We start from the raw sequence: 25,174 nt of genomic DNA on the forward strand, positions 1-25,174 counted from the left end.
GTGTATGGGAGTGGGAAAGGAAATTGTTGAACTGCAATTTTAAGTAAAGTTCTCTAGGAAGACCTCACTGAGAAAGTGAGTTTTGAGCAAAGACCTGAGAAGGTAAGAATGCAGGCAGAGTGAACAGCAAGTGCAAAGGCCCTGAGGCAAGAGTGTGCCTGGCAAGTCCTAGGAATAGCATGGAGCAGTGTTTGATTAAGCAGAGTGAGTTGGAGAGAGTGGTGGGAGAGGAAGTCAGAGAGGTGATGATGGCTAGAGTGTAGAACCTCATAGATTATCCTTTGTTAGTTATATGCATTGAAAACATATTTTCCCACTCTGTGGCTTGTCTTTTAAGTTGTTTATGTTATCTCGAAGTGCATACATTTTGAAATTTAATGCAGTTAAATGTGTCAATCAGTTCCTTTATTGTTTGTGCTTTTTAGTGTCTTAAGTAATCATTCTCGTTCCCTATTCCAAGGTCATAATGATATTCTATTTTCTTCTGAAAGTTGCAAAGATTTGCTTTTCACATTTAGATCTTTATTCCACCAGATATTGATTTTTTTCTCTCTGTGGTGTGAGATAGGGATCTAATTTTATAATTTTCCATGTCCATTATCAATAGTTCCAGCACCATTTAGTGGATAATCCATTTTCTCTCACTGATTTGAAATGTCAAATATGCTGCATAACAACTTTCCATATATGTGTAGATCTGTTTTGGGACTCTGTATTTGGTTCCATTCGTCTGTCTACCTCCATACCACACTGTCTTAATTACTATCGGTTTAAATCAGTCTTGAAATATAGGTCATGGTAGATTCTTGAGCAAATGAATAACACAACTGAAACATTACTCTGGGAAGAATATTCTTATGACTGTCAACAGAGTAAAATGGTCAAAGGTGATATCACAAGGGCTTACGCTAAAGTGATGGCAGTTTGAATGGTGAGAAAACAAGGAACCTAAAAGTAATTCCAAAGAACATATTAACAAGATTTGTTGGCTGATTGGCTACAGAGCAATTAGGAGAGGGGAAGCAAGCACATGGCTTTGAAATTTCAAGCCTGGGTCACTGTGTGAAATAAAGATGAGTTAGTTTTGTCATCCAATGCTTTGGTAACAATGGGTTATATTAGGCAAGGGATCTGGGCCAGACATATATATTTGGTCTTTGCCTGCTTAGAGGTGACCTAGAGGGGGACCAAAGAAAGCAAAGGTCTGAGCTTTGGGGATTTTCCCTAGTTAGGTGGTGGAAGGAAGAAGTAGGGGGGGACATCTGAGAGGTATGGTAATCAGTACGGTGCATTCTATTAACCATAACAAGGATTTTTTGAATGGATGACGTAGGTCCTAGTAGCCCCAACACCTTTGAGTTCCCTCATTAGTATGACTGTGCTTTGGTTCTATGGCAATCTTCAAAGTCACCAGAACAAGTCTGTTGTCACAGGCAGCATTGAAAGCGTATCCCTTGCTGGATGTGGGGAAGACGCCCCCGGTCCGACGGGTCTCTCCCTGCAGTTCCGCAAGTTGGCCGCAGGGGGCGGAATCTGCGGCGGCCTGGAAAACTGGCGGGGGCGGGAGGCGCCGCTCTCTCTCGGGTCAGGCTCCCGGCTCCCGGCTCCCGGCTCCCGGCTCCCCGCGCCCGGCACCCCGTGCCCGGCACGGAGCCGTTTCTCTAAGGACGTGCAGCCGAGGCGAGGGGGTGTGAGGACGCGGGAGGCAGTGTCGTCGGATCCGCCCGCAGTCCGCAGCCCCGCCGAGCCTGGAAGCTGCCGGGATGGAGCCGCCGCTCCCGCTTGGAGTCCAGCCCCTTGCCGTATCCGCCTGAGAGAAGGGGGGAGGGGAGGCCGCGCGGGGCTGAGGCGGGGGTCCGCGGGACTGCGGATCGCAGCAGAGGGGCGGCTAGAGGCCGGTCAGGACCCGAGGCCGAGCCGAGCGGGGGAGGGGGGCCAGCGCGGGAGGCGCTGTCTCCGACCCTGGGGAGGGAGGGTGGGCTGAGGGGCGGGAGCTTCCCTCCACCCCACACCGCGGGTCCCCTTCCGGGCAGCGCTTCTGGAAGAGACCCTTGACTAGCGCCTGCATACTATCGAGGGTATGGAGATAAAGGGTCCTGTCCGGGAGCCCTGCGCCCTGACCCTGGTCCAGAGGAACGGGCAGTATGAGTAAGTAACCACCTGATACCCACAGAGGAGGGGAGCCTGCCATTACCTCCCAACCCCAAACCGCGACAAGCCACCCACCCTCCTCCCACTGAGGCCGCGCAGGCAACAGGTTCGGGCCCAGGTGTGACGTGCCAGTGCTCTAACCACCGAGCTTTGTCCCCAACTTCCAAGCCGGTGGATTGATTGCTCCTGTCCGTGTGGCTCAGTGGAAGGACTCAATGGGCGGGGAAGCAGGAAGCCTGGGTTCTTAGTTCCTGCCCCTGCAACTGACATGGGTTGTGTAATCCTGGGCTAGTCAGTAAAGCTTTCTGGGCCTTAGTGTCCTCATCAGTTTAATAAAAACATTAACTGCTTTAATTTATAGCCTTTGGAGTTTTAACTGGGAGAATAAATGCGAAAGTGGTTTACAAAAAGTATAAGTACTGTAGAAACGCTTCATTATTAACCTTACAGAGGTGCCTTTTCTTAACCTCATTCAACTGGTTCCTCCAGTCTCACCACCCCCTTATTCCATGTGCTTGGAGGCATATTCATTAATTCAATAATGGTTTTGTGTAGGCCAGTAACTGCCTCACTTATTGACTTGACAGTTAGAAAAAGTAATGAAATGTGTAGAAATGTAGACAACATTTGACATTTCATCAGGGTGTGTTACCTTCCACTCTGCCTTGCACATAGGAGCTCAGTAAAGACTGTTGACTGATGGATCAAAAGATTTTGATAAGCCATCACTATACTGCTGATCTCCCATGCCACTAATGCCTCATCTAAAGTATCCCTGATGACCATCACATATCATAGGTAGGTCCCTATCGCTGTGTGCCCAAGCCACCTCCCCTGGTTGTTCACTGGTTTCTTGACATCAGTGAAGAATTGTTGATCGCTGAAAATTTTTAAATTGTTGATCATTTAAATCCTGCCATCCCCCAACATTGGATTCTGCTTAAAAACAATTTTTCTCAGTCCCTGCTTTTAGATTGTCCAGACTCAATCTTTATCTATGCTGTCCACTTTACAGAGAAGAAATTCACACTGGCCTAGCCTGCCCTTTTCTGAGGCTCTTGGTGCCACTCTCAACTGGACGTCAACTGGTTCTATGGAGGTAGCTCTTCCCTAGATCCTGCTTGGTCAGTTCTGTTGATGTGATAAATTCATTTTATTTTTCCCAGATTTCATCAAACCCTGGAAGACCAGTTTAATGAAAGTAAATTCAACAGAAAAGTGAATTGAAAAGTGGAACACCACTGCCACTTCCAAAGGCAAGAATAGGGTGGGAAGATGTAAGCCTTGGGCAAATCAGTAAATTTTTTGTGCCTCGGTTTCCTCTTCTTAAAAACAAAATTATAAGGATTAAATAAAATAGCTACATTGTTGAGATGACCACATCCCAGGATCTGGTCCCTTGGTTTGGTAGGTTTGGAACTCTATTCAGCTGATAAGGGAGTGAGCAGCTGGCCTTGAGGTAAATGCCTCATTCTGTCTGGTCTCTTGTACTGGAAGAACTTTTAACCTTGCGGTGGTAGCTCTCCTGATTATTTGTGTCCTCCCCATAGAGAAATCAAATTCTGTATTCCAGTTCTGTAAAACTTAAGGGTATAGCACAACTAACACTCAATGGCTTGATGTGTATCAGGTACTCTTCTAAGCATTTCATGAATTAGTTCATTTAACCCTCATGTGAGGGTTAAATGCAGAGAGGTTAAGTCATTTGTCTGAGTCATTACATTGTCGGAGAAGTTTCTTTTGAAATCATTTATTGGAGACACCTGATACTGTCAAACCATATATAACCCTCAAATCCTGGTCTCTTGAGTGCCTTCTCTGACTTGAGTGTCCAGAACTTGTTTACTTTGGGCCTTTTTATCCTAGAACTTGAAGCCTATTGCATTCTTTAGTTCTGTAGTTCCTGCTATCAACCATGGGAGAAATTTACTTGAGAGACTAAAATTACAATTAAAGGTAAGGCTTTTTTGCACACAAGGAATCAAACACTAACATTCATTTTTTCAAGGCAAATGGATTATGATGCCACCTGTTGTTTCATCTTTAACCTTCCTTGAACAAATCAAAGTATTTCCTAGGGATAATGCTGGGTCTGCATTCACAATTTTTTACTCTTTTCTGTTTCCAGCTACCAAATTCTGATTTCCATTTTTTTGCCATATACCTATTATTTTTCACCTTTCTGTATTGAAAGGAATGATTAGATTTAGGTAGAATTTTTATTCTTATTCTTTGCCCTACTCTCTTGTTACAATTTATTTAGTGACTAACATGTAGTAGATATTAAATAAATATTTGTGGAATTAACTTAAATTCCCAGTTTATGTTTTGTGATGGGTATTTTTTTGGGGGGTTGCATTTCTTTTTTAAATTGAGAAATAATTGATGTATAACATTGTATTAGTTTCAGGTGTACAACATAATTACTTGATATTTGTATATATTGTGAAATGATCACCACAATAATTCTTGTTAACATTCATCACCACACATAGTCAACAATTTTTTTCTTGTGATGAGAACTTTTTTTTTTAATAAATTTATTTACTTATTTTTATTTTTGACTGCATTGGGTCTTCGTTGCTGCGCACGGGCTTTCTCTAGTTGCGGCGAGCAGGGGCTACTCTTCGTTGCGGTGCACAGGCTTCTCATTGCGGTGGCTTCTCTTGTTGCAGAGCATGGGCTCTAGGCACGCAGGCTTTAGTAGTTGTGGCACATGGGCTCAGTAGTTGTGGCACACGGGCTTAGTTGCTCCGTGGCATGTGGGATCTTCCTGGCCCAGGGCTCGAACCCGTGTTCCCTGCATTGGAAGGTGGATTCTTAACCACTGCGCCACCAGGGGAGCCCTGTTGTGATGAGAACTTTTAAGATTTACTCTCTCTCTTTTTTTTTTAATAGATCTTTATTGGAGTATAATTGCTCCACAATACCCTGTTAGTTTCTGTTGCACAACAAAGCGAATCAGCCATATGCATACATATGTCCCCATAGCCCATCTCTGTTGAGCCTCTCTCCCACCCTCCCTATCCTACCACTCTAGGTCATCGCAAAGCACCGGAGCTGATATCCCTGTGCTATGCTGCTGGTTCCCACCAGCCAATTATCTTTTTTTTTTTTTTAACATCTTTATTGGGGTATAATTGCTTTACAATGGTGTGTTAGTTTCTGCTTTATAACAAAGTGAATCAGTTATACATATACATATGTTCCCATATCTCTTCCCTCTTGCATCTCCCTCCCTCCCACCCTCCCTATCCCACCCCTCCAGGCGGTCACAAAGCACCGAGCTGATCTCCCTGTGCTATGTGTCTGCTTCCCACTAGCTATCTACCTTATGTTTGGTAGTGTCCAGTTATCTTACATTCGGTAGTGTATGTATGTCGATGCTACTCTCACTTCGCCCTAGCTTCGCCCTCCCACCCGGTGTCCTCAAGTCCATTTTCTATGTCTGCCTCTTTATTCCTGCCCTGCAACTAGGTCCATAAGATTTATTCTCTTAAAAACTTTTAAATATACAGTACACTGTTATTAAGTATAGTCATCACGCTGTACATTACATCCCCATGACTTATCTATTTTATAACTGGAAATTTGTACCTTTTGACCCCCTTCACCCATTTCATCCCCCCCCACCACCACCTGCCTCTGACAACCACCAATCTGTTCTGTGTCTGTGAGTTTAGTATTTTGGTTTTTGTTTTTCGATTTCACACATAAGTGAGATCATATGGTATTTGTCTTTCTCTGTCTGACTTATTTCACTTAGCATAATGCCCTCAAGGTCCATCCATGTCATTGTCTGTTTTGTGATGGTTTTTAACAATACAATCCAAATGAATCTTTACTGCTGATGTTCAACACCATTTCTATATTATGTTACTTGGGAATTATATTGTTTTGTGTTCATTTTCCTCAAAATAAGCTCTTCCTCCTTGACCCAACTTGCTTTGTCAATCTTACCTACTTTCTGGTCTCCATCTGTGTTTATAGGATTCTCTGCTTGACTCACGAACTTTGCAGTTTGAAAAGGGTCTGCCCCATATTCTTGTAGTCACCTTAAAATATTAAACCCCTGCAAATTAGGCAAGCAGGATCAGAGCAGAAAGACAGCATCAATACTTTTATTTCCCTTAGTCCTGCCTAAGCAGTTCCTTTCCCCAAGTTAACTCCTTCAAAGTTAACACATTTGAAAAAAATTTCAAAAAGCTAAAACGATAAGCCTCCCCAAAAGACAACAAAATGGAAATCAAACCTTTCAGAACAATGACTTCTAATATCACATGTTGAAAAGGTGTATTTAGAAATTCATCTCTGTTTATAGCTTAATTAAATGTTTGTTTTGTTTATTCAACCAATATTTATTGAGCATCTATTAGGTAGGTGACAAAACTGAATATGATAGGGTCTTTGCTTTCAAGGAGCTCACATCTGAGGGAAATAAATGTAACTATAACAGAGTGTGTTAAGTGCTCTATTTGAGGGGCAGGCAAAGGGCATGAGGCCAAGTTTCACAGAGGTGATAGTTGAGCTAGGTCTCAGGAACAAAAGAAGAGAGTTCCTGGCAAAAAGAACCACTTGAAGAGTGATTTGGGGGGAAGGTAGGAGATGTTCAGAATGGCCATTTACCAGTAGGTTATACCTTGACTGTGGGCCACTAAGAATAAGTAGTAAATGAAAATTAGTATTTCAGGAGTACATAGGAATTTAGAAATATTGCATTTCATACTGGGGGGGCCAAGTTCAGTCATGCTTACCAGAAGTACTATCATGAAATTAGAAACCATGGTAAAAACACAAGGGATGTAAAGGCAATCTGGTTGTGATATCTGCTACTTTATTGGTCACTGGGATTATTTTGACTGATTCAGCTGGCTGGGCACCTCCTCTTACTTCTCCATGAACCTGTATATTTGTTTGAAGAGATAGAATCATTCTTTGATAAAAGCCATGGGAATATAACCAGAAAGCTAATTGATGAAATTTATAATACATTTATTCAACAAACTTGAGTGACTACTATGTGCCAGGTAGTGTACTAGGTGCTAGAAATACTATGGTGAAAAGACAGCCATAGTCCCTGCCCTCATGGACTTCACACCTAGCTATTAGTTCTTCTCTCTGGTATGCGTAATCTGAAGGTGTGTGCACTGTAATTCATGCTCTTAAAACTGTTTTTAGGACATAGACTACTTTATGTTCTCTATGGCATAGAACTGTGGGTATTCAGATATGATCACCACTAATATGCTTTTAGACCTAAAGCAATATCATCATGATACTCAGATCCAGGGAACAAGATACAGCAAGTCTAATAAATACAGACTAGATTTGTATAACAACACAGCAATGTATTTTGTCGTTAAATGTTTGAGTTTTTCAGTAGCTATTCGTTGATGCATTCTTCTGTTTCCTAGGCTAATAATCCGGTTGCACGAGAAGGAACAGCATGTTCAAGATATCATTCCTATAAATAGCCACTTTAGATGTGTTCAAGGTACTAGCTTTAATTGCTTAGCTAGTTTTATAATGTTTTTCCTTGGTCATTATTGCTTTGTATAATACCATACATATTTAAATCTGTCACTGCACATAAAATGAAATGTATTACACTCTGTGCAAAAAGATAACATTACTCATCTACCATTGAGAAGATGATAAATGCTTTGTTTAAGAACCCTGAAGGATTATATTGAAATATATATATTCTTACCTGCTTCCCTGGCTGGGGTTAGAGATGTATGTAGTCTGTTACCTATGTAGGTAGTCTTTTATGCTGATGAACCTATATGTGGATTTAAATCACATTCTTGGGTTTAACTGATACACTGCTCATTGTAAAGTATCAAGGTCACTTGAATTCACATGCGTTCAGCACTTTCTCCCCACACTATTTGAAATTAAAACATTTGGCAACAAGCCTTGCCAGATTGTAATACCTTACACTCAATTGTGCTGATTCTCAAACCTTTGCATTGGTGAATCATAAGAAAATCGACTCTGGGGACGAAATATTTGGCTTCCTGCCTTCGAATTTGGGGAAAGAGAACAGAAAATCTGTTGTTTCATCTGCTACAATGAGACTCAAAAATTGGGAGGTTTGTGTAGGAGGTGTTGCTTCTGTCATTTCACATCGCTCTAGAAAGGAAATAGATTATTAGAGAACAAATGCATTGCGTTTCCAGTGGGTTCATTGGCTTCATCAGACAGGCATTCTGTGTCAGCTGTAGCTTCTTGGAAAACTTGAATCCTACCTTGCATGGCTTCTTTCTTAAACTACATTCAACTTTTTTTTATCACAAAACTAACATATATATATATATATATATATATATATATATATATACTGTAAAAAGTTTGGAAAGAACAGAAAATTATAAAGGAAATAAGTAAATTCACATCCTTCAGAGATAAACACCTAACATTTTCCTTTTTTCTACACCTGCAACTTTTAGGGTGGGTTGGACTCATTCTGTATGTAGATTTTTGTCTGTTCCACATGCCATCATATTATAAGTGCTTTTACATGCTATTAATAGCTGTATACTATTCCATTTTATGAATGGCCTATACTGTAGTTATTCTCGGTGTTTGACATTCAGGTTATTTTTTGTTAGTATAAATAAGTAATGAATCTTCCTGCATGTCTCTTATTTCCTTAGGATTTATCTCTGTAAGTAGAAATACTAAGTGGGCATGACCTTTTAAGAGAGCATGTATTAAGAATTAAAAATACCCACAGTGAATAGAATCCACATTGTATAGAAGAATGAAGTCTTTTATTTAGCCATTTAGCCTGCCCTGTGTGAGAGAGACATATTGAACGAGGCACCTGCATGCTATAGTAAGTTACTGTGGTTACCTCACTTTTCATAGTGTAGTACCCTTTGTTACATGCTCAGCCCTTTAAGGAGGAGAAAAGCCAAAGAACATGACGTTAGTATCCTATTAACTCTATACCTTTTTGTGCTATCAGTACTTCTAGAGTCTTGTTTACCCTGTTTCTCTTAGTCTTATTTTGAATAAGAAATAGATGGCAGGTTGCTAGATTGGAATCTAGGAAAATATGTGTGCACACACACACAGTAGTTCCCTATGACAAAAGGAATGGTTACCTCCTTGAATTTTCACATCCTTTGTTTCCCAACCTGTACATCTATTTTGAAAAGTCTCTAAGTACTTCAATTTTAAAGAATTAAAGTTATCAAAGAGCAGTTGTGAACATGTAATACCTATGCCCTGATGCACTGTTGTCCCTTGCTTCATTCATCATGCTAGTAAAAGTATCAAGACTATTCTCTAATATTAGACAACCTAGGTAATTATCAGTTGCTTCTGTTGCACCTGAGTAATGGAGCCAAATATACAATCTAGGCTAGTGACGGAACTAGAAAAGGCTGAGCCTACTACATTTGGCCAAGGTAGGTCCAAACGAATCCCAAGGAGTCAGTGCCCAGAGTTTAACTAGCCAGGAGGGTCGGGCAGATGCCGTTGGCCAAATCCAGGGAAGTCAGAGAGGAAGAGATGGGTTGGGTCTAGACACTAGAGGTAAGGAAGGAAGTCCAGGTGAACCATAGAGAGGAAAGAGGACTCTGAACTTGGAGACTGTTTTTTGGCCCATTTTATACTTCCGTGTTGGGTGTGGTAAGCCTTGGATCCACAAGTGTTAATGGTAGACTGAAGATAAAGAACTTCAAGTATTCTCCGCTCCTGTATGGGACAGGGGTGGAGGTAATGAGGTCCCTGGGAAATTTTCAGAGACTAGATTTGCGTCTCTAGGGGCCTTTAGGCCTTTGGGGTCACTTTCTCGGCTTTTTATAAGAATTATCTTTAGGCCTTTGGGGTCACTTTCTCGGCTTTTTATAAGAATTATCTAAGTGATACAGTTAGATTATATTAAGTTAGTGTGTTATAGTTGAGGGGAATTAAACACCTTCACTTGGATTAACATGTTATATTCCCTACTATTGTCATTGCTTGATTTGCTTTGAGGCATTCCATGTGGTTACTTGTTCAGTTAATTTTTCTTTTAGTTGAATTGCTCATAGTCTTTAGAACGTAGTGCTGTTAAAATCCCCTTTAAAAATGCTAAACAAAAAAGCAAAGGATTTTTTTAATGTGTTCTAAAACCTAGGAGTGGTGATTGAGAGAAGTAGTTATTTAGTTAGGTGTATACTTCTTTTGGTTGAAATGAATGGTTTTCTCTTCCCTGATTCTGTTCTTTCTTCTTTTCCTTCAGAAGCAGAAGAAACTCTTTTGATTGACATAGCTTCAAACAGTGAGTATCTTTCTGAATGGAGTTGATTTTCATTCAACAAATATTTACTTGAATACCTACTGTATTTAAGACACCTTTTTTGTACAACTTTTATCTTACCATTTTATCCTGTATTCTCCATTTTCTTAAGGCAGCCATACAAATTAGCATTACCTCCCAAAAACATTTAGCCTAAGCTTAAGTAAAAGCAGGTGGCTGGCAAGAATCTTTAAAAAGTTGAAAATATGATCTGCTTTTCTAATGCTGAACTTCTTTGAACTACCAGTATTGTTGCTATCAGTTAAGTCATTGCTGTGGAATTGAAAATTGTAGGAGGGGCCAGAAAGTGTTTAAAGCACATAAGGTTTATGAGTGTTTTTTTCAACTGCTGTTATGTTTTAAGCTTTTCTCCCCCAATCCATTTTTTATTTTTGCATGTTAAATCATAATGTTTTCCTTTGTTATATTATTTGGGGAGACTACAGAGTCCCTCTTGTACCAGGGATACCTTTTTTTTTCCTTAAAATAATTTTGGTGTTTTATTTAAGCCCATCCTCTCAAGGCATTTCTTTATCAGCGAGAACATGGTCTTCCTTCTCACTGTTTCTGTTCTCTCATTTTTATCTGTTTGAAGCAAATCATCACTGACTTTCTGTGCAAGCTGTTCTCCATTTATCATCTAAAATTGTACTCTGTTAACATAGGGAGAAAATGGGCACTTGAAAGCTACTGTATCTACTCTGTGTTTGCTGTGGGAAAGAGTATATGACCACATGAATCTAAATCAAATGGGTTACCTTGTCTCTTGGCTGAGTCCTTGGCACTATTATTTTGTATTGCAAAGTTTAGATAGACTTCTTCTGGTTTGGGTTTATTAATTCTTTCTTTTGGTCATAGATTTTGGAAGTCTTAAGGGTTGATCCTGAAAGGCTGAGCACTTCCAGCTTCTACTGCAGATATCCAAGAGAGCAAATAACTTAATAGCTATGTCTTATTGTACAGAAAAAGCAGAAGGCAAGAACAGCACTAAAAAAGCAAAATTTGAGCAAAGTTTGTTCAGCAGTGACTGACATTGCTGCTGAAATCTGCTGAAATTAGATACCTAAATGTCCTGTTCTTAGTGTGGAAATAGGTATTTGATCCAAAGATGAAAAGTTAAACTGAGCTGTGCCTTTACAGGTAATATACATCGTCATTATGTACAATTTGGAAAATTCAGAAAAGTTTGGAGTATCAAATTAAAATTATGCTCCTGAGACTTAGAGATAACCATTGTAATTAACATTTTTATGTATCTCCTTCCAGTCTTTTATTTATATTTTTACATAGTTGGAATCCTCATATGTAGTTTTTATCCTGCATTTTCATTTAACAGTATATTGTGACCTTTTCCCATGTCATTTAAAATTATTTGAAAACATGATTTTTTTTTCTTTTTTTTTTGGTATTATTTTATTTGTTTGTTTGGTTTTTTTATACTGCAGGTTCTTATTAGTCATCAATTTTATACACATCAGTGTACACATGTCAAGCCCAATCGCCCAATTCAGCACACCACCATCCCCACCCCACCACGGCTTTCCCCCGTTGGTGTCCATATGTCCATTCTCTACATCTGTATCTCAACTTCTGCCTTGCAAATCGATTCATCTGTACCATGTTTCTAGGTTCCACATACATGCATTAATATACGATATTTGTTTTTCGCTTTCTGACTTACTTCACTCTGTATGACAGTCTCTAGATCCGTCCACGTCTCAACAAATGACTCAATTTTGTTCCTTTTTATGGCTGAGTAATAGTCCATTGTATATATGTACCACATCTTCTTTATCCATTCCTCTGTCGATGGGCATTTAGGTTGCTTCCATGACCTGGCTATTGTAGATAGTGCTGCAATGAACATTGCGGTGCATGTGTCTTTTTGAATTATGGTTTTCTCTGGGTATATGCCCAGTAGTGGGATTGCTGGATCATATGGTCATTCTATTTTTAGTTTTTTAAGGAACCTCCATACTGTTCTCCGTAGTGGCTGTATCAATTTACATTTCCACCAACAGTGCAAGAGGGTTCCCTTTTCTCTGCACCCTCTCCAGCATTTGTTGTTTGTAGATTCTCTGATGATGCCCATTCTAACCGGTGTGAGGTGATACCTCATTGTAGTTTTGATTTGTATTTCTCTAATAATTAGTGATGTTGAACAGCTTTTCATGTGCTTCTTGGCCATCTGTATGTCTTTGGAGAAATGTCTATTTAGGTCTTCTGCCCATTTTGGATTGGGTGGTTTGTTTCTTTACTCTTGAACTGCATTAGCTGTTTATATATTTTGGAGATTAATCCTTTGTCCATTGATTCGTTTGCAAATATTTTCTCCCATTCTGAGGGTTGTCTTTTTGTCTTGTTTATGGTTTCCTTTGCTGTGCAAAAGCTTTGAAGTTTCATTAGGTCCCATTTATTTATTTTTGTTTTTATTTCCATTACTCTAGGAGGTGGATCAAAAAAGATGTTGCTGTGATTTATGTCAAAGAGTGTTCTTCCTCTGTTTTCCTCTACGAGTTTTATAGTGTCTGGTCTTACATTTAGGTCTCTAATCCATTTTGAGTTTATTTTTGTGTATGGTGTTAGGGAGTGTTATAATTTCATTCTTCTACATGTAGCTGTCGTGTTTTCCCAGCACCACTTAGTGAAGAGACTGTCTTTTCTCCATTGTATATCCTTGCCTCCTTTGTCTTAGATTAGTTGACCATAGGTGTGTGGATTTATCTCTGGGATTTCTATCCTGTTCCATTGATCTATATTTCTGTTTTTGTGCCAGTACCATATTGTCTTGATTACTGTAGCTTTGTAGTATAGTCTGAAGTCAGGGAGTCTGATTCCTCCAGCTCCATTTTTTTCCCTCAAGACTACTTTTGCTATTCAGGGTCTTTTGTGTCTCCATACAAATTTTAAGATGATTTGTTCTAGTTCCGTAAAAAATGCCATTGGTAATTTGATAGGGATTGCATTGAATCTGTAGATTCCTTTGGGTAGTATAGTCATTTTCACAATATTGATTCTTCCGATCCAAGAACATGGTATATCTCTCCATCTGTTGGTATCATCTTTAAGTTCTTTCATCAGTGTCTTATAGTTTTCTGCATACAGGTCTTTTGTCTCCCTAGATAGGTTTATTCCTAGGTATTTTATTCTTTTTGTTGCAATGGTAAATGGGAGTGTTGCCATAATTTCTCTTTCAGCTTTTTCATCATTAGTGTCTAGGAATGCAAGAGATTTCTGCGCATTAATTTTGTATCCTGCAACTTTACCAAATTCATTGATTAGCTCTAGTAGTTTTCTGATGGCATCTTTAGGATTCTCTATGTATAGTATCATGTCATCTGCAACCAGTGACAGTTTTACTTCTTTTCCAACTTGTATTCCTTTTATTTCTTTTTCTTCTCTGATTGCCATGGCTAGGACTTCCAAAACTATGTTGAATAATAGTGGTGAGAGTGGACGTCCTTGTCTCGTTCCTGATCTTAGAGGAAATGCTTTCAGTTATTCACCACTGAGAATGATGTTTGCTGTGGGTTTGTCGTATATGGGCTTTATTATGTTGAGGTAGGTTCCCTCTATGCCCACTTTCTGGAGAGTTTTTATCATAAATGGGTGTTGAATTTTGTCAAAAGCTTTTTCTGCATCTATTGAGATGATCATGGTCTTTATTCTTCAGTTTGTTAATATGGTGTATCACATTGATTGATTTGCATATATTGAAGAATCCTTGCATCCCTGGGATAAATCCCACTTGATCGTGGTGTATGATCCTTTTAAAGTGTTGTTGGATTCTGTTTGCTAGTATTTTGTTGAGGATTTTTGCATCTATATTCAGCAGTGATATTGGTCTGTAATTTTCTTTTTTTGTAGTATCTTTGTCTGGTTTTGGTATCAGGGTGATGGTGGCCTCATAGAATGAGTTTGGGAGTGTTCCTTCCTCTGCAGATTTTTGGAAGAGTTTGAGAAGGATGGGTGTTACCTCTTCTCTAAATGTTTGATAGAATTCACCTGTGAAGCCATCTGGTCTTGGGCTTTTGTTTGTTGGAAGATTCTTAATCACAGTTTCAGCTTCATTACTTGTGATTGGTCTGCTCATATTTTCTGTTTCTTCCTGGTTCAGTCTTGGAAGGTTATACCTTTCTAAGAATTTGTCCATTTCTTCCAGGTTGTCCATTTTATTGGCATAGAATGTTGCTTGTAGTAGTCTCTTAGTATGCTTTGTATTTCTGCGGTGTCTGTTGTAACTTCTCCTTTTTTATTGCTAATTTTATTGATTTGAGTCCTCTCCCTCTTTTTCTTGATGAGTCTGGCTAATGGTTTATCAAGTTTGTTTATCTTCTCAAAGAACCAGCTTTTAGTTTTATTGATCTTTGCTATTGTTTTCTTTGTTTCTATTTCATTTATTTCTGCTCTGATCTTTATGATTTCTTTCCTTCTGCTAACTTTGGGTTTTGTTTGTTCTTCTTTCTTTAGTTCCTTTAGGTGTAAGTTTAGATTGTTTACTTGAGCTTTTTCTTGTTTCTTGAGGTAGGCTTGTATAGCTATAAAATTCCCTCTTAGAACTGCTTTTTCTGTATCCCATAGGTTTTGGATTGTCGTGTTTTCATTGTCATTTGTCTCTAGGTAGGTTTTGATTTCCTCTTTGATTTCTTCAGTGATCTCTTGGTTATTTAGTAACTTACTGTTTAGCCTCCATGTGTTTGTGTTTTTTACGTTTTTTTCCCTGTAATTCATTTCTAATCTCATAGCATTGTGGTCAGAAAAGATGCTTGATATGATTTCAGTTTTCTTAAATTTACTGAGACTTGATTTGTGACCCAAGATGTGATCTATCCAGGAGAATGTTCCGTGCACACTTGAGAAGAAAGCATAATCTGCTGTTTTTGGATGGAATGTCCTATAAATATCAATTAAATCTGTCTGGTCTATTGTGTCATTTAAAGCTTCTGTTTCCTTATTTATGTTCAGTTTGGATGATCTGTCCATTGGTGTAAGTGAGGTGTTAAAGTCCCTCACTATTATTGTGTTACTGTTGATTTCCTCTTTTATAGCTGTCAGCAGTTGCCTTATGTATTGCGGTGCTCCTATGTTGGGTGCATATATATTTATAATTGCTATATCTTCTTCTTGGATTGATCCCTTGACCATTATGTAGTGTCCTTCCTTGTCTCTTGTAACATTCTTTATTTTAAAGTCTATTTTATCCGATATGAGTATTGCTACTCCAGCTTTCTTTTGATTTCCATTTGCATGGAATATCTTTTTCCATCCCCTCACTTTCAGTCTGTATGTGTCCCTAGGTCTGAAGTGGATCCCTTGTAGACAGAATATATGTGAGTCTTGTTTTTGTGTCCATTCAGCAAGCCTGTGTCTTTTGGTTGGAGCATTTAATCCATTCACGTTTACGGTAATTATCAATATGTATGTTCCTATGACCATTTTCTTAATTGTTTTGGGTTTGTTTTTGTAGGTCCTTTTCTTCTCTTGTGTTTCCCACTTAGAGAAGTTCCTTTAGCATTTGTTGTAGAGCTGGTTTGGTGGTGCTGAATTCTCTTAGCTTTTGCTTGTCTGTAAAGCTTTTGATTTCTCCATCGAATCTGAATGAGATCCTTGCCGGGTAGAGTAATCTCGGTTGTAGGTTCTTCCCTTTCATCACTATAAGTATATCATGCCCCTCCCTTCTGGCTTGTAGAGTTTCTGCAGAGAAATCAGCTGTTAACCTTATGGGAGTTCCCTTGTATGTTGTCGTTTTTCCCTTGCTGCTTTGACTAATTTTTCTTTGTCTTTAATTTTTGCCAATTTGATTACTGTGTGTTTCTGCGTGTTTCTCCTTGGGTTTATCCTGTATTGGACTCACTGCACTTCATGGACCTGGGTGGCTATTTCCTTTCCCATGTTAGGGAAGTTTTCGGCTATAATCTGTTCAAATATTTTCTCGGGTCCTTTCTCTCTCTCTTCTCCTTCTGGGACCCCTGTAATGCGAATGTTCTTGCGTCTAATGTTGTCTCAGAGGTGTCTTAGGCTGTCTTCATTTCTTTTCATTCTTTTTTCTTTAGTCTCTTCCGCAGCAGTGAATTCCACCATTCTGTCTTCCCGGTCACTTATCCGTTCTTCTGCCTCAGTTATTCTGCTATTGATTCCTTCTAGTGTAGCTTTCATTTCATTTATTGTGTTCTTCATCTCTGTTCTTTAATTCTTCTAGATGTTTGTTCTTTTATTCTTCTAGGTCTTTGTTAAACATTTCTTGCATCTTCTCCATCTTTGCCTCCATTCTTTTCCCGAGGTCCTGGATCATCTTCACTATCATTATTCTGAATTGCCTCTATTCTTTTCCAGAGATCCTGGATCATTCACTATCATTATTCACTATCATTATTCTGAATTCTTTTTCTGGAAGGTTGCCTATCTCTACTTCATTTAGTTGTTTTTCTGGGGTTTTATATTGTTCCTTCATCTGGTATATAGCCCTCTGCCTTTTCATCTTGTCTGTCTTCCTGTGAATGTGGTTTTTGTTCCACAGGCTGCAGGATTGTAGCTCTTCTTGCTTCTGCTGTCTGCCGTCTGGTGGATGAGGCTATCTAAGAGGCTTGATGGGAGGGACTGGTGGTGGGTAGAGCTGACTGTTGCTCTGGTGGGCAGAGCTCAGTAAAACTTTAATCTGCTTCCCTGTTGATGGGTGGGGCTGGGTTCCCTCCCTGTTGGTTTTTTGGCCTGAGGCAACCCAACACTGGAGCCTACCTGGGCTCTTTGGTGGGGCTACTGACAGATTCTGGGAGGGCTCACGCCAAGGAGTACTTCCTAGTACTTCTGCTTCCAGTGTCCTTGTCCCCACGGTGAAACAGATCCACCCCCTGCCTCTGCAGGAGACCCTCCAACACTAGCAGTTAGGTCTGGTTCAGTCTCCTGTGGGGTCACTGCTCCTTCCCCTGGGTCCCGATGCACACACTGCTTTGTGTGTGCCCTCCAAGAGTGGAGTCTCTGTTTCCCCCAGTCCTGTGGAAGTCCTGCAATCAATTCCCACTAGGCTTCAAAGTCTGATTCTCTAGGAATTCCTCCTCCCATTGCCGGACCCCCAGGTTGGGAAGCCTGACGTGGGGCTCAGAACCTTCACTCCAGTGGGTGGCCTTCTGTGGTATCATTGTTCGCCAGTCTGTGAGTCACCCACCCACCAGTTATGGGATTTGAGTTCACTGTGATTGCACCCCTCCTACCGTCTCATTGTGGCTTCTCCTTTGTCTTTGGATGTGGGGTATCTTTTTTGGTGAGTTCCAGTGTCTTCCTGTGGATGACTGTCCGGCAGCTAGTTGTCATTCTGGTGTTCTCGCAAGAGGGAGTGAGAGCTCGTCCTTCCTCTCCGCCATCTTGGTTCCTCCAAAAACATGATTTTTAACGGATAATGTTTCACCATAGATATGCACTAAATTTTATTAAATTAACTCCTTTATGAAATTAAGTCACTGTCAAGGAACATGGTATATCTATCTCTGCTTACTCAGTTTCCCTTTATATCTCTCAGTAACATTTTGTGGTTTCTTCATAGCTATCATACATTTGTAGGTTAACTGTTTTTTGATGGATTTTATTTGTTTGCTGCTTTTGTCAGTGGAACCTTTTTTTCTCTTATCTTCTAATTGCTTATTACTAGTATACAGAGCAGCTGTTGAATTTTAGATATTTACCTTTTATCCAGCCACTTTACAGAAATTTATTTTTATTTTTGGGGGGCTGTTTATTTTCTTTTTTGGTTTTGATAGACAGCCCTAGTCATCTGCAAATAATAGTTTTGTCTCTTTCTAGTAGCTATAACTATTAGTTTTGCTTCATGTCTCATTACACCAACAAGAATTTGGAGATCGATGTTAAATAATGATGATGATTTATGTTTAGGTCCTGGTTTCAGTGAGAATGCCTCAAGTGGTGCTTTACGGTTGAGGATGTTGTTGCCTGTTGATTTGATAGGGTCTTTTAAAACCATGTTAAGAAACTGCATTTATTTCAAGTTTGTGTGGTTTTTAAAATGGTGAATGTATATTGAATTTTATCAAACGTCTTTTGTATTTATAGAGATGGTTATATTGTTCTTCCTTATTTGACCTATTGATGGACTGTATTACACTAATTCCCTAATGTTAAACCCTCTTTTATTCATTATTCAACAAATGATTGTCGAGTGCCTTCTATTTGCCAGGCGCTCTTCTAAGCGCTGCACAATCGGTAGAGAGCTGCGTAGGTAAGGTCTCCTCCAGCCAGCCTTGGTTCTTGCTTCTGTGCTGTTTGATGCTAGTGTCACGTAGATGCCTGTAATCCACTAATGCATTCCATAAACATGTGAATACCTTTCATGTGCCAGGCGCTGTGTTCTGGGGATATAGCAGAAAGCAATATAGGCATGGTACTTCATGACACTTAGTGAGGGAAACAGAATTTAAACTGATAAGGTATAGTCGTATAATTGCAGGGTTTTTTTTGGTTTGTTTTGGTGGGGGTTTTTTTGGCCACACCGCGTGGTTTGTGGGATTTCAGTTTCCTGACCAGGGATCAAACCCAGGCCCTTTGCAGTGGAAGCCCAGGATCCTAATCACTGGACTGCCAGGGAATTCCCCATAATTGCAGTTTTGATAAATGCTATCAAGGAGAAATACAGAGAGTTTATAAGAGTGCTAACTAAATTAGGCAGGGTACTCAGGGAAGGCCTCTTTGAAGAAGTGACATTTAAATTGAGACCAGAGGGGATAAGTAAGAGACAGGTGAAAATGGGGAAGAGTATTCCAGGTAAAAGGAAGTGCATGTGAAAAGGCCCCAATTTGGGAAGTAGCTTGACACTTTCTTTGAAATGAAAGAAGGCCAGGATGCCTGAAATAAGGCTCAGGCACCAAGGTAGGACAGGCTAGGACCAGATCCAGTAGGGTCTTGTAAGCCATGATAAGGAATCTGGATTTACAGATTTTTAAAAATTGAAAGAATATGAAGGATTTTATGCCTATGTTTGGGTGCCAGTTGGGAGCCTCCTTCAGTAGTTTAAGCTAGAGAGTATGGTGGCAGTAAGAATGGAGAGAAGTGGACAGATCTGATAAATGTTTTTGGAGGTTAAGTCAACAGAGGTTGGTGTGGGTGTAGGGGGTGAGCTGAAGTGTCAAGGATGAATCCGAGATTGCTGGCATGAATGTGGATGGTGGTACCATTTGCAGAAATAAGAACGTTGCAGGAGGAATGAGTTTTCCTGGGGTAGGGGTCACAAACTCAGTTTTAGCTATGTTTACTTTGAGATTTCTTTGAGACATCTGAGTGTAGGTGATAAATTGGCAGTTGGATGTATGCATCTGACGCTCAGAAGTAAAGTCTGGGTCTCTAGCACATGGAGGGTATTTGAAACCATGAGAGATGATGTGACTGTATATAGAGCTGTGCTCTCAGATACCATAGCCACTAGTCGTGTGTGCCTATTTAAATTAGTTAGAACGAAATTAGAAAATCAGTTTCTCAGTTCCTCAGCACTAGTCACATTTCAAGTACTCCTTAGCCACATGGGGTCATTGGTTACCATATTGGACAGTGCCGTTAAAGAACGTGTCCATCATCACAGAAAGTCCTATTGGACAGTGCTGATACACAGTGAGAAAAAGGTTTAAGACTGAACTCACTCTACTTTTTAAAGTTCAGATAGAGGAGGAGATGCTTCAAAGGGCACTTAAAATTAGTGACCAAAGAGAGAGATAAACTAGATGAGCATGGTGTCATAGAAGCCTTTGGAAGAGACTATTTCAAGGAGGGGTCAAGTGTTGATCTCTGCTGCTAGGTCTGATAAGATGACTGAAGAGTATCCATTGGATTTAGCAATATGGAGATCATTGGTGACCTTAACAAAGCAATTTCAGAGGGGTTTAGCAATATGGAGATCATTGGTGACCTTAACAAAGCAATTTCAGAGGGGTTTAGCAATATGGAGATCATTGGTGACCTTAACAAAGCAATTTCAGAGGGCTTTAGCAATATGGAGATCATTGGTGACCTTAACAAAGCAATTTCAGAGGGGTTTAGCAATATGGAGATCATTGGTGACCTTAACAAAGCAATTTCAGAGGGGTTTAGCAATATGGAGATCATTGGTGACCTTAACAAAGCAATTTCAGAGGGCTTTAGCAATATGGAGATCATTGGTGACCTTAACAAAGCAATTTCAGAGGGCTTTAGCAATATGGAGATCATTGGTGACCTTAACAAAGCAATTTCAGAGGGCTTTAGCAATATGGAGATCATTGGTGACCTTAACAAAGCAATTTCAGAGGGGTTTAGCAATATGGAGATCATTGGTGACCTTAACAAAGCAATTTCAGAGGGCTTTAGCAATATGGAGATCATTGGTGACCTTAACAAAGCAATTTCAGAGGGCTTTAGCAATATGGAGATCATTGGTGACCTTAACAAAGCAATTTCAGAGGGCTTTAGCAATATGGAGATCATTGGTGACCTTAACAAAGCAATTTCAGAGGGCTTTAGCAATATGGAGATCATTGGTGACCTTAACAAAGCAATTTCAGAGGGGTTTAGCAATATGGAGATCATTGGTGACCTTAACAAAGCAATTTCAGAGGGCTTTAGCAATATGGAGATCATTGGTGACCTTAACAAAGCAATTTCAGAGGGCTTTAGCAATATGGAGATCATTGGTGACCTTAACAAAGCAATTTCAGAGGGCTTTAGCAATATGGAGATCATTGGTGACCTTAACAAAGCAATTTCAGAGGGCTTTAGCAATATGGAGATCATTGGTGACCTTAACAAAGCAATTTCAGAGGGCTTTAGCAATATGGAGATCATTGGTGACCTTAACAAAGCAATTTCAGAGGGCTTTAGCAATATGGAGATCATTGGTGACCTTAACAAAGCAATTTCAGAGGGCTTTAGCAATATGGAGATCATTGGTGACCTTAACAAAGCAATTTCAGAGGGCTTTAGCAATATGGAGATCATTGGTGACCTTAACAAAGCAATTTCAGAGGGCTTTAGCAATATGGAGATCATTGGTGACCTTAACAAAGCAATTTCAGAGGGGTTTAGCAATATGGAGATCATTGGTGACCTTAAAGCAATTTCAGAGGGGTTTAGCAATATGGAGATCATTGGTGACCTTAACAAAGCAATTTCAGAGGGGTTTAGCAATATGGAGATCATTGGTGACCTTAACAAAGCAATTTCAGAGGGTGGTAGGAGTCAAAGTCATATTGGAGTGGATTAAAGAGAGAAATGGCAGGTGAGCAGGTAGCAACTGTGTGTCTTTTAAAGCTTGACTGCAAAGGGGGAATGTAGAGGTAGACCGGAGTTGGAGGAAGATATGGGGTCCAGGAAGGTTTTTTGTTTTTTAAATGAGGAGGATTTAAAACATGATTTATTTTAATGCTGATGAGAAGGAGCCTGTGTGAGGAAGAGGTTAAAGCTACTTGGGGGAGGTGTCTAGAGAATGACTGTGAGATTCCTGAGAGAACCTGAGGGGTTGCAATTCAAAAAGAAGATGGCCTTTGATAGGAGGACTCCTCCTTTGTGCATCAGAAGAGAAAGGAGAAGATGAGTACAGATACAGGTAGGTTTCCATGTGATGGCTTCCGTTTCCTCTGAGGTATGAGGTAAAGCTCATAAAGTATGAAGAAGAGAGCTTGAGAAGAGGGGGATCCAAAGATTGAGGATAAATGAGAAGGTGTGAATAGTGGTTCCAAGTAGTAGTGGGAGACAAGTGGACTATGGAAACTTAGATTGCTTCCTATCATATAGGGCCCCGTTGAGGTTAGCAGTCAATTTATAATGGGGTGTGTGTGTGTGTGTGTGTGTGTGTATGTATGCATATGTGTATGTATGCGTGTGCGTGTGTGGGTGTGCATATGTGTCTGTGTGTGCATGTGCGTGCGTGCGTGTGTGTGTGTGGTTTTACTCCCTCAGACGTAAGTACAGAGAAGGCAGTTAGTTTGATTTCTGAGGGTTGGGAGTTAGCCAGATAGGTGTTAGCCAAAACAGAGTGAGAGTGGTAAGGCAGTTCTGGGTTTTTGCAACAGAGTGAAATGATGGCATCTGTTTGATAAAAAGGGAAGTGAAAGCAGGAGGAAGTGAATGGATACTGAGAAAGTGGAGGGATCAGTGCGCTGGAGGTTCCCATAAGAGCAGGTAAGCTGGAAGGAGTAACAGTTCAGAGTGGGATATTTGAATTAGAGATTTATGAGGTGATGGTGTTTCTGTGATGAAAGGTCCAGGGTAGAACTGAGGCAGCCCCAGTAGGGACTGAGGGAGTAGGTGGCTGAGGTGGAGGGACGAGGTCGTTGGATGAGGAAGTTGAAGGTGTTGACTGAGCTTTCTGTACTAATTTTTCAGGGACGCAGAGTTAAAGCAGGGCTGTGAGTGGAGAGGAAGTCTTAATCAGGCCTGGATTTGGAAGTTTCTGGGAAGTTGGTACATGATTCCATGGAGGAGGGAAGGGAAGAAGCTGGCATAGCCCAGTGGGTGAGCCTCAAAGGAGAAGGGATTTTTCATGAGGGAGGAGGAGAGGGAATGGTCTGGAGATGGCATTAGGACAAATAAGGACATCAGTCTTAAATTACATAGGGTGTGAAAGGCTATAAATAGCCTCTAGTTCAGAGGGCCGCAGCGGGAGCTAGTCTCAGGGCCCAGCCAGTTTGCAGGTGACTCTGATTTTCAGTCTGGATGCACTAGACCACCTGGAGGAGTGTTTTAGAAACTCCCAGTGCCTGGGCTTCACCCCCAGAGATTCTGTTTTCTTGGCCTGGGATGGGGCCCCAAGTGTCAGTATTTCCTAAAAGCGCCTCTGGTAATTCTAATGCATGCTTAGTTGAGAACTACTGAGAGATGCAGGGAGTATTCAGAGGAGAAATTGAAGATAGAGGAGTGTTTGCTGATCACAAAGAGGCCAGAGGGGCTGGAAGGGAGGAGAGTAGAAGGTTGGGTGGTGGAGGTAATTTGTCCTGTTTCCCATGCAACGTGGTGAGAGAGCATCTAGTGTTACTTTGTAAAGCAATTTCTGGAATCTTTTGTCCGTTAAATGGGTCCGTTTATTTTTTATATTTGCTAAAATAAATCTTTCAAGGATTGTGGGACAGAGAGAATGTGTGTTCTTGTTCTAAGTCTGTATCAGGTAGGAACTGCTCTTTTTTAATTTTTTTCTACTTTTAATATAAATTATCTGAGAAAGAGAGGACTACTTGTGCCCTGAAGGAGGTTTTCCCATCGTATCTTCAAGGCTGCTCTAATTGACAGTCCTTATTCATGCCCCCTCTTTTTTTCTCCACCTTACAGTGGCACCCCCGTTAATTTTCTTATTGCTGGTCCTCTTGGGTGCCTTCTTTTTCATTTTTTTCCTCTATGTTTATCTCTTTTCTTCTGATCACTAAATATCTGTGAATACAGAAACTTAAAGAAATGCAAAGAAAGAGAGAGTCAAAGGTTCAGAAGTGGATTTCTACCATAAGAAACTAGGATTTTCATTTTATTTTCTCACCTCTTTGTTATTTACAAGTGTGAAAGAGTCCAGTTTGGTAGTCATTAAATGCCTCTGTCTGTGAAGTCTGATGTCATTGTTATCAATAAAGTGACCGATGAGCCCAGTTTGCCTGGGACTTTCCCAGTCTTAGCTTTCGAAGTCTTGAGTCCTGAGAAGCCCCTCCGTCCCAAACAACCCCGGGAGACCGTTGAGAGTGTTGTGTTGGATAACCGGTATGTGCAGCCTGCCTCTTGCCCTTAAGGAGCTTATAGTTTCCAGGGCCATGAGAAAGCAATAAATGTAATAAATCAGTTAAAATAAGAATGTAAACAAGGACATGGGTTTCCTGGGTCACCATATCCAGACAGTTGATGGTAAATAGAGGGCATTAGAAAAGGGAGACAGTATGTTATATACATAAGAAACTAAAGTCCCAGATAACTTTGCTTCTAATTATACTGTTTTCCAACTGACTGTACTTGAACCAGACCACTCCTGGACATGGGTCATTATATTGTTTTTATGAGTTTATTCAAGACATACATTTTTCACTTGAGGTAAATGAGGTATAGATGCTCCTTTTCAGAATAATTCAAACCAATCCCATTATGCTTTTCTTTTTTAATTAGCTTATAAGTTCAATTGCCTGGGTACAGTCTGTACCTAGGAACAAACCATCATATTTCCTTTTTTCCCTTCGCTCTTCAGAGACTCTTACTATATGATTTGGATTTGAAGTGGTAGGAATTTCCAGCTAGGAGATGGGAGGAGGGTGGTTGAGGAATTGATCTTCTGCTAGATTTTGGAGGTTCCTACAGTGACATTTGAGCAATATATCAGAAAGTAGGAAACTGTGATTTCAGTACATATCATATCACTATATTGGGCTGCTCATTTACACAGTTTATCAGCCTTCATTAGATTTCCCTCTGTGCATCACCCCCAGCACCACCACCACACCCAATCCCTTGATCTTATAGGCATGCTTCACACGTTAGAGGTCTGGAATATTTGCAATCTGGACCTTCTCCTATTAAATTGGTAAGTTGAAAATATCCCAAGAAAACATTATTTTCCGTAGCTATATGTACATGGATTTCCATTCTTTTTAGGTGGCTGCAAAATTCGGATTCAGGGGGACTGGACCAGAGAGCGCCGCTTTGAAATCCCTGATGAGGAACGCTGTCTGAAGTTCCTCTCAGAGGTCCTTGCTGCTCAGGAAGGTAACTCAAGCCTCAGCAGTTTTCTTTCTA

General features: G+C 40.3%; 1 protein-coding gene across 2 annotated transcripts in view; it reads left to right on the top strand.

Moving 5' to 3' along the window:
• The first annotated feature begins 1,604 nt into the window (after nucleotides 1-1,604).
• The window catches only part of OCRL (OCRL inositol polyphosphate-5-phosphatase), a 55,058-nt gene continuing 31,488 nt past the window's right edge, over nucleotides 1,605-25,174 (top strand). The window contains exons 1-5 of one of the 2 annotated variants that reach the window (XM_065901232.1): nucleotides 1,605-1,802; nucleotides 2,060-2,148; nucleotides 7,566-7,645; nucleotides 10,388-10,426; nucleotides 25,034-25,144. In XM_065901232.1, coding sequence (XP_065757304.1) covers nucleotides 1,764-1,802; nucleotides 2,060-2,148; nucleotides 7,566-7,645; nucleotides 10,388-10,426; nucleotides 25,034-25,144 — 358 coding nt within the window. In that variant the 5' untranslated portion in view covers nucleotides 1,605-1,763. The remainder of the gene's footprint in view (nucleotides 1,803-2,059; nucleotides 2,149-7,565; nucleotides 7,646-10,387; nucleotides 10,427-25,033; nucleotides 25,145-25,174) is intronic. The other variant, XM_065901231.1, reaches the window with a different exon arrangement.

The sequence above is a fragment of the Phocoena phocoena genome, chromosome X (assembly GCF_963924675.1).
Source record: "Phocoena phocoena chromosome X, mPhoPho1.1, whole genome shotgun sequence".
Taxonomy (NCBI): Eukaryota; Metazoa; Chordata; class Mammalia; order Artiodactyla; family Phocoenidae; genus Phocoena; species Phocoena phocoena.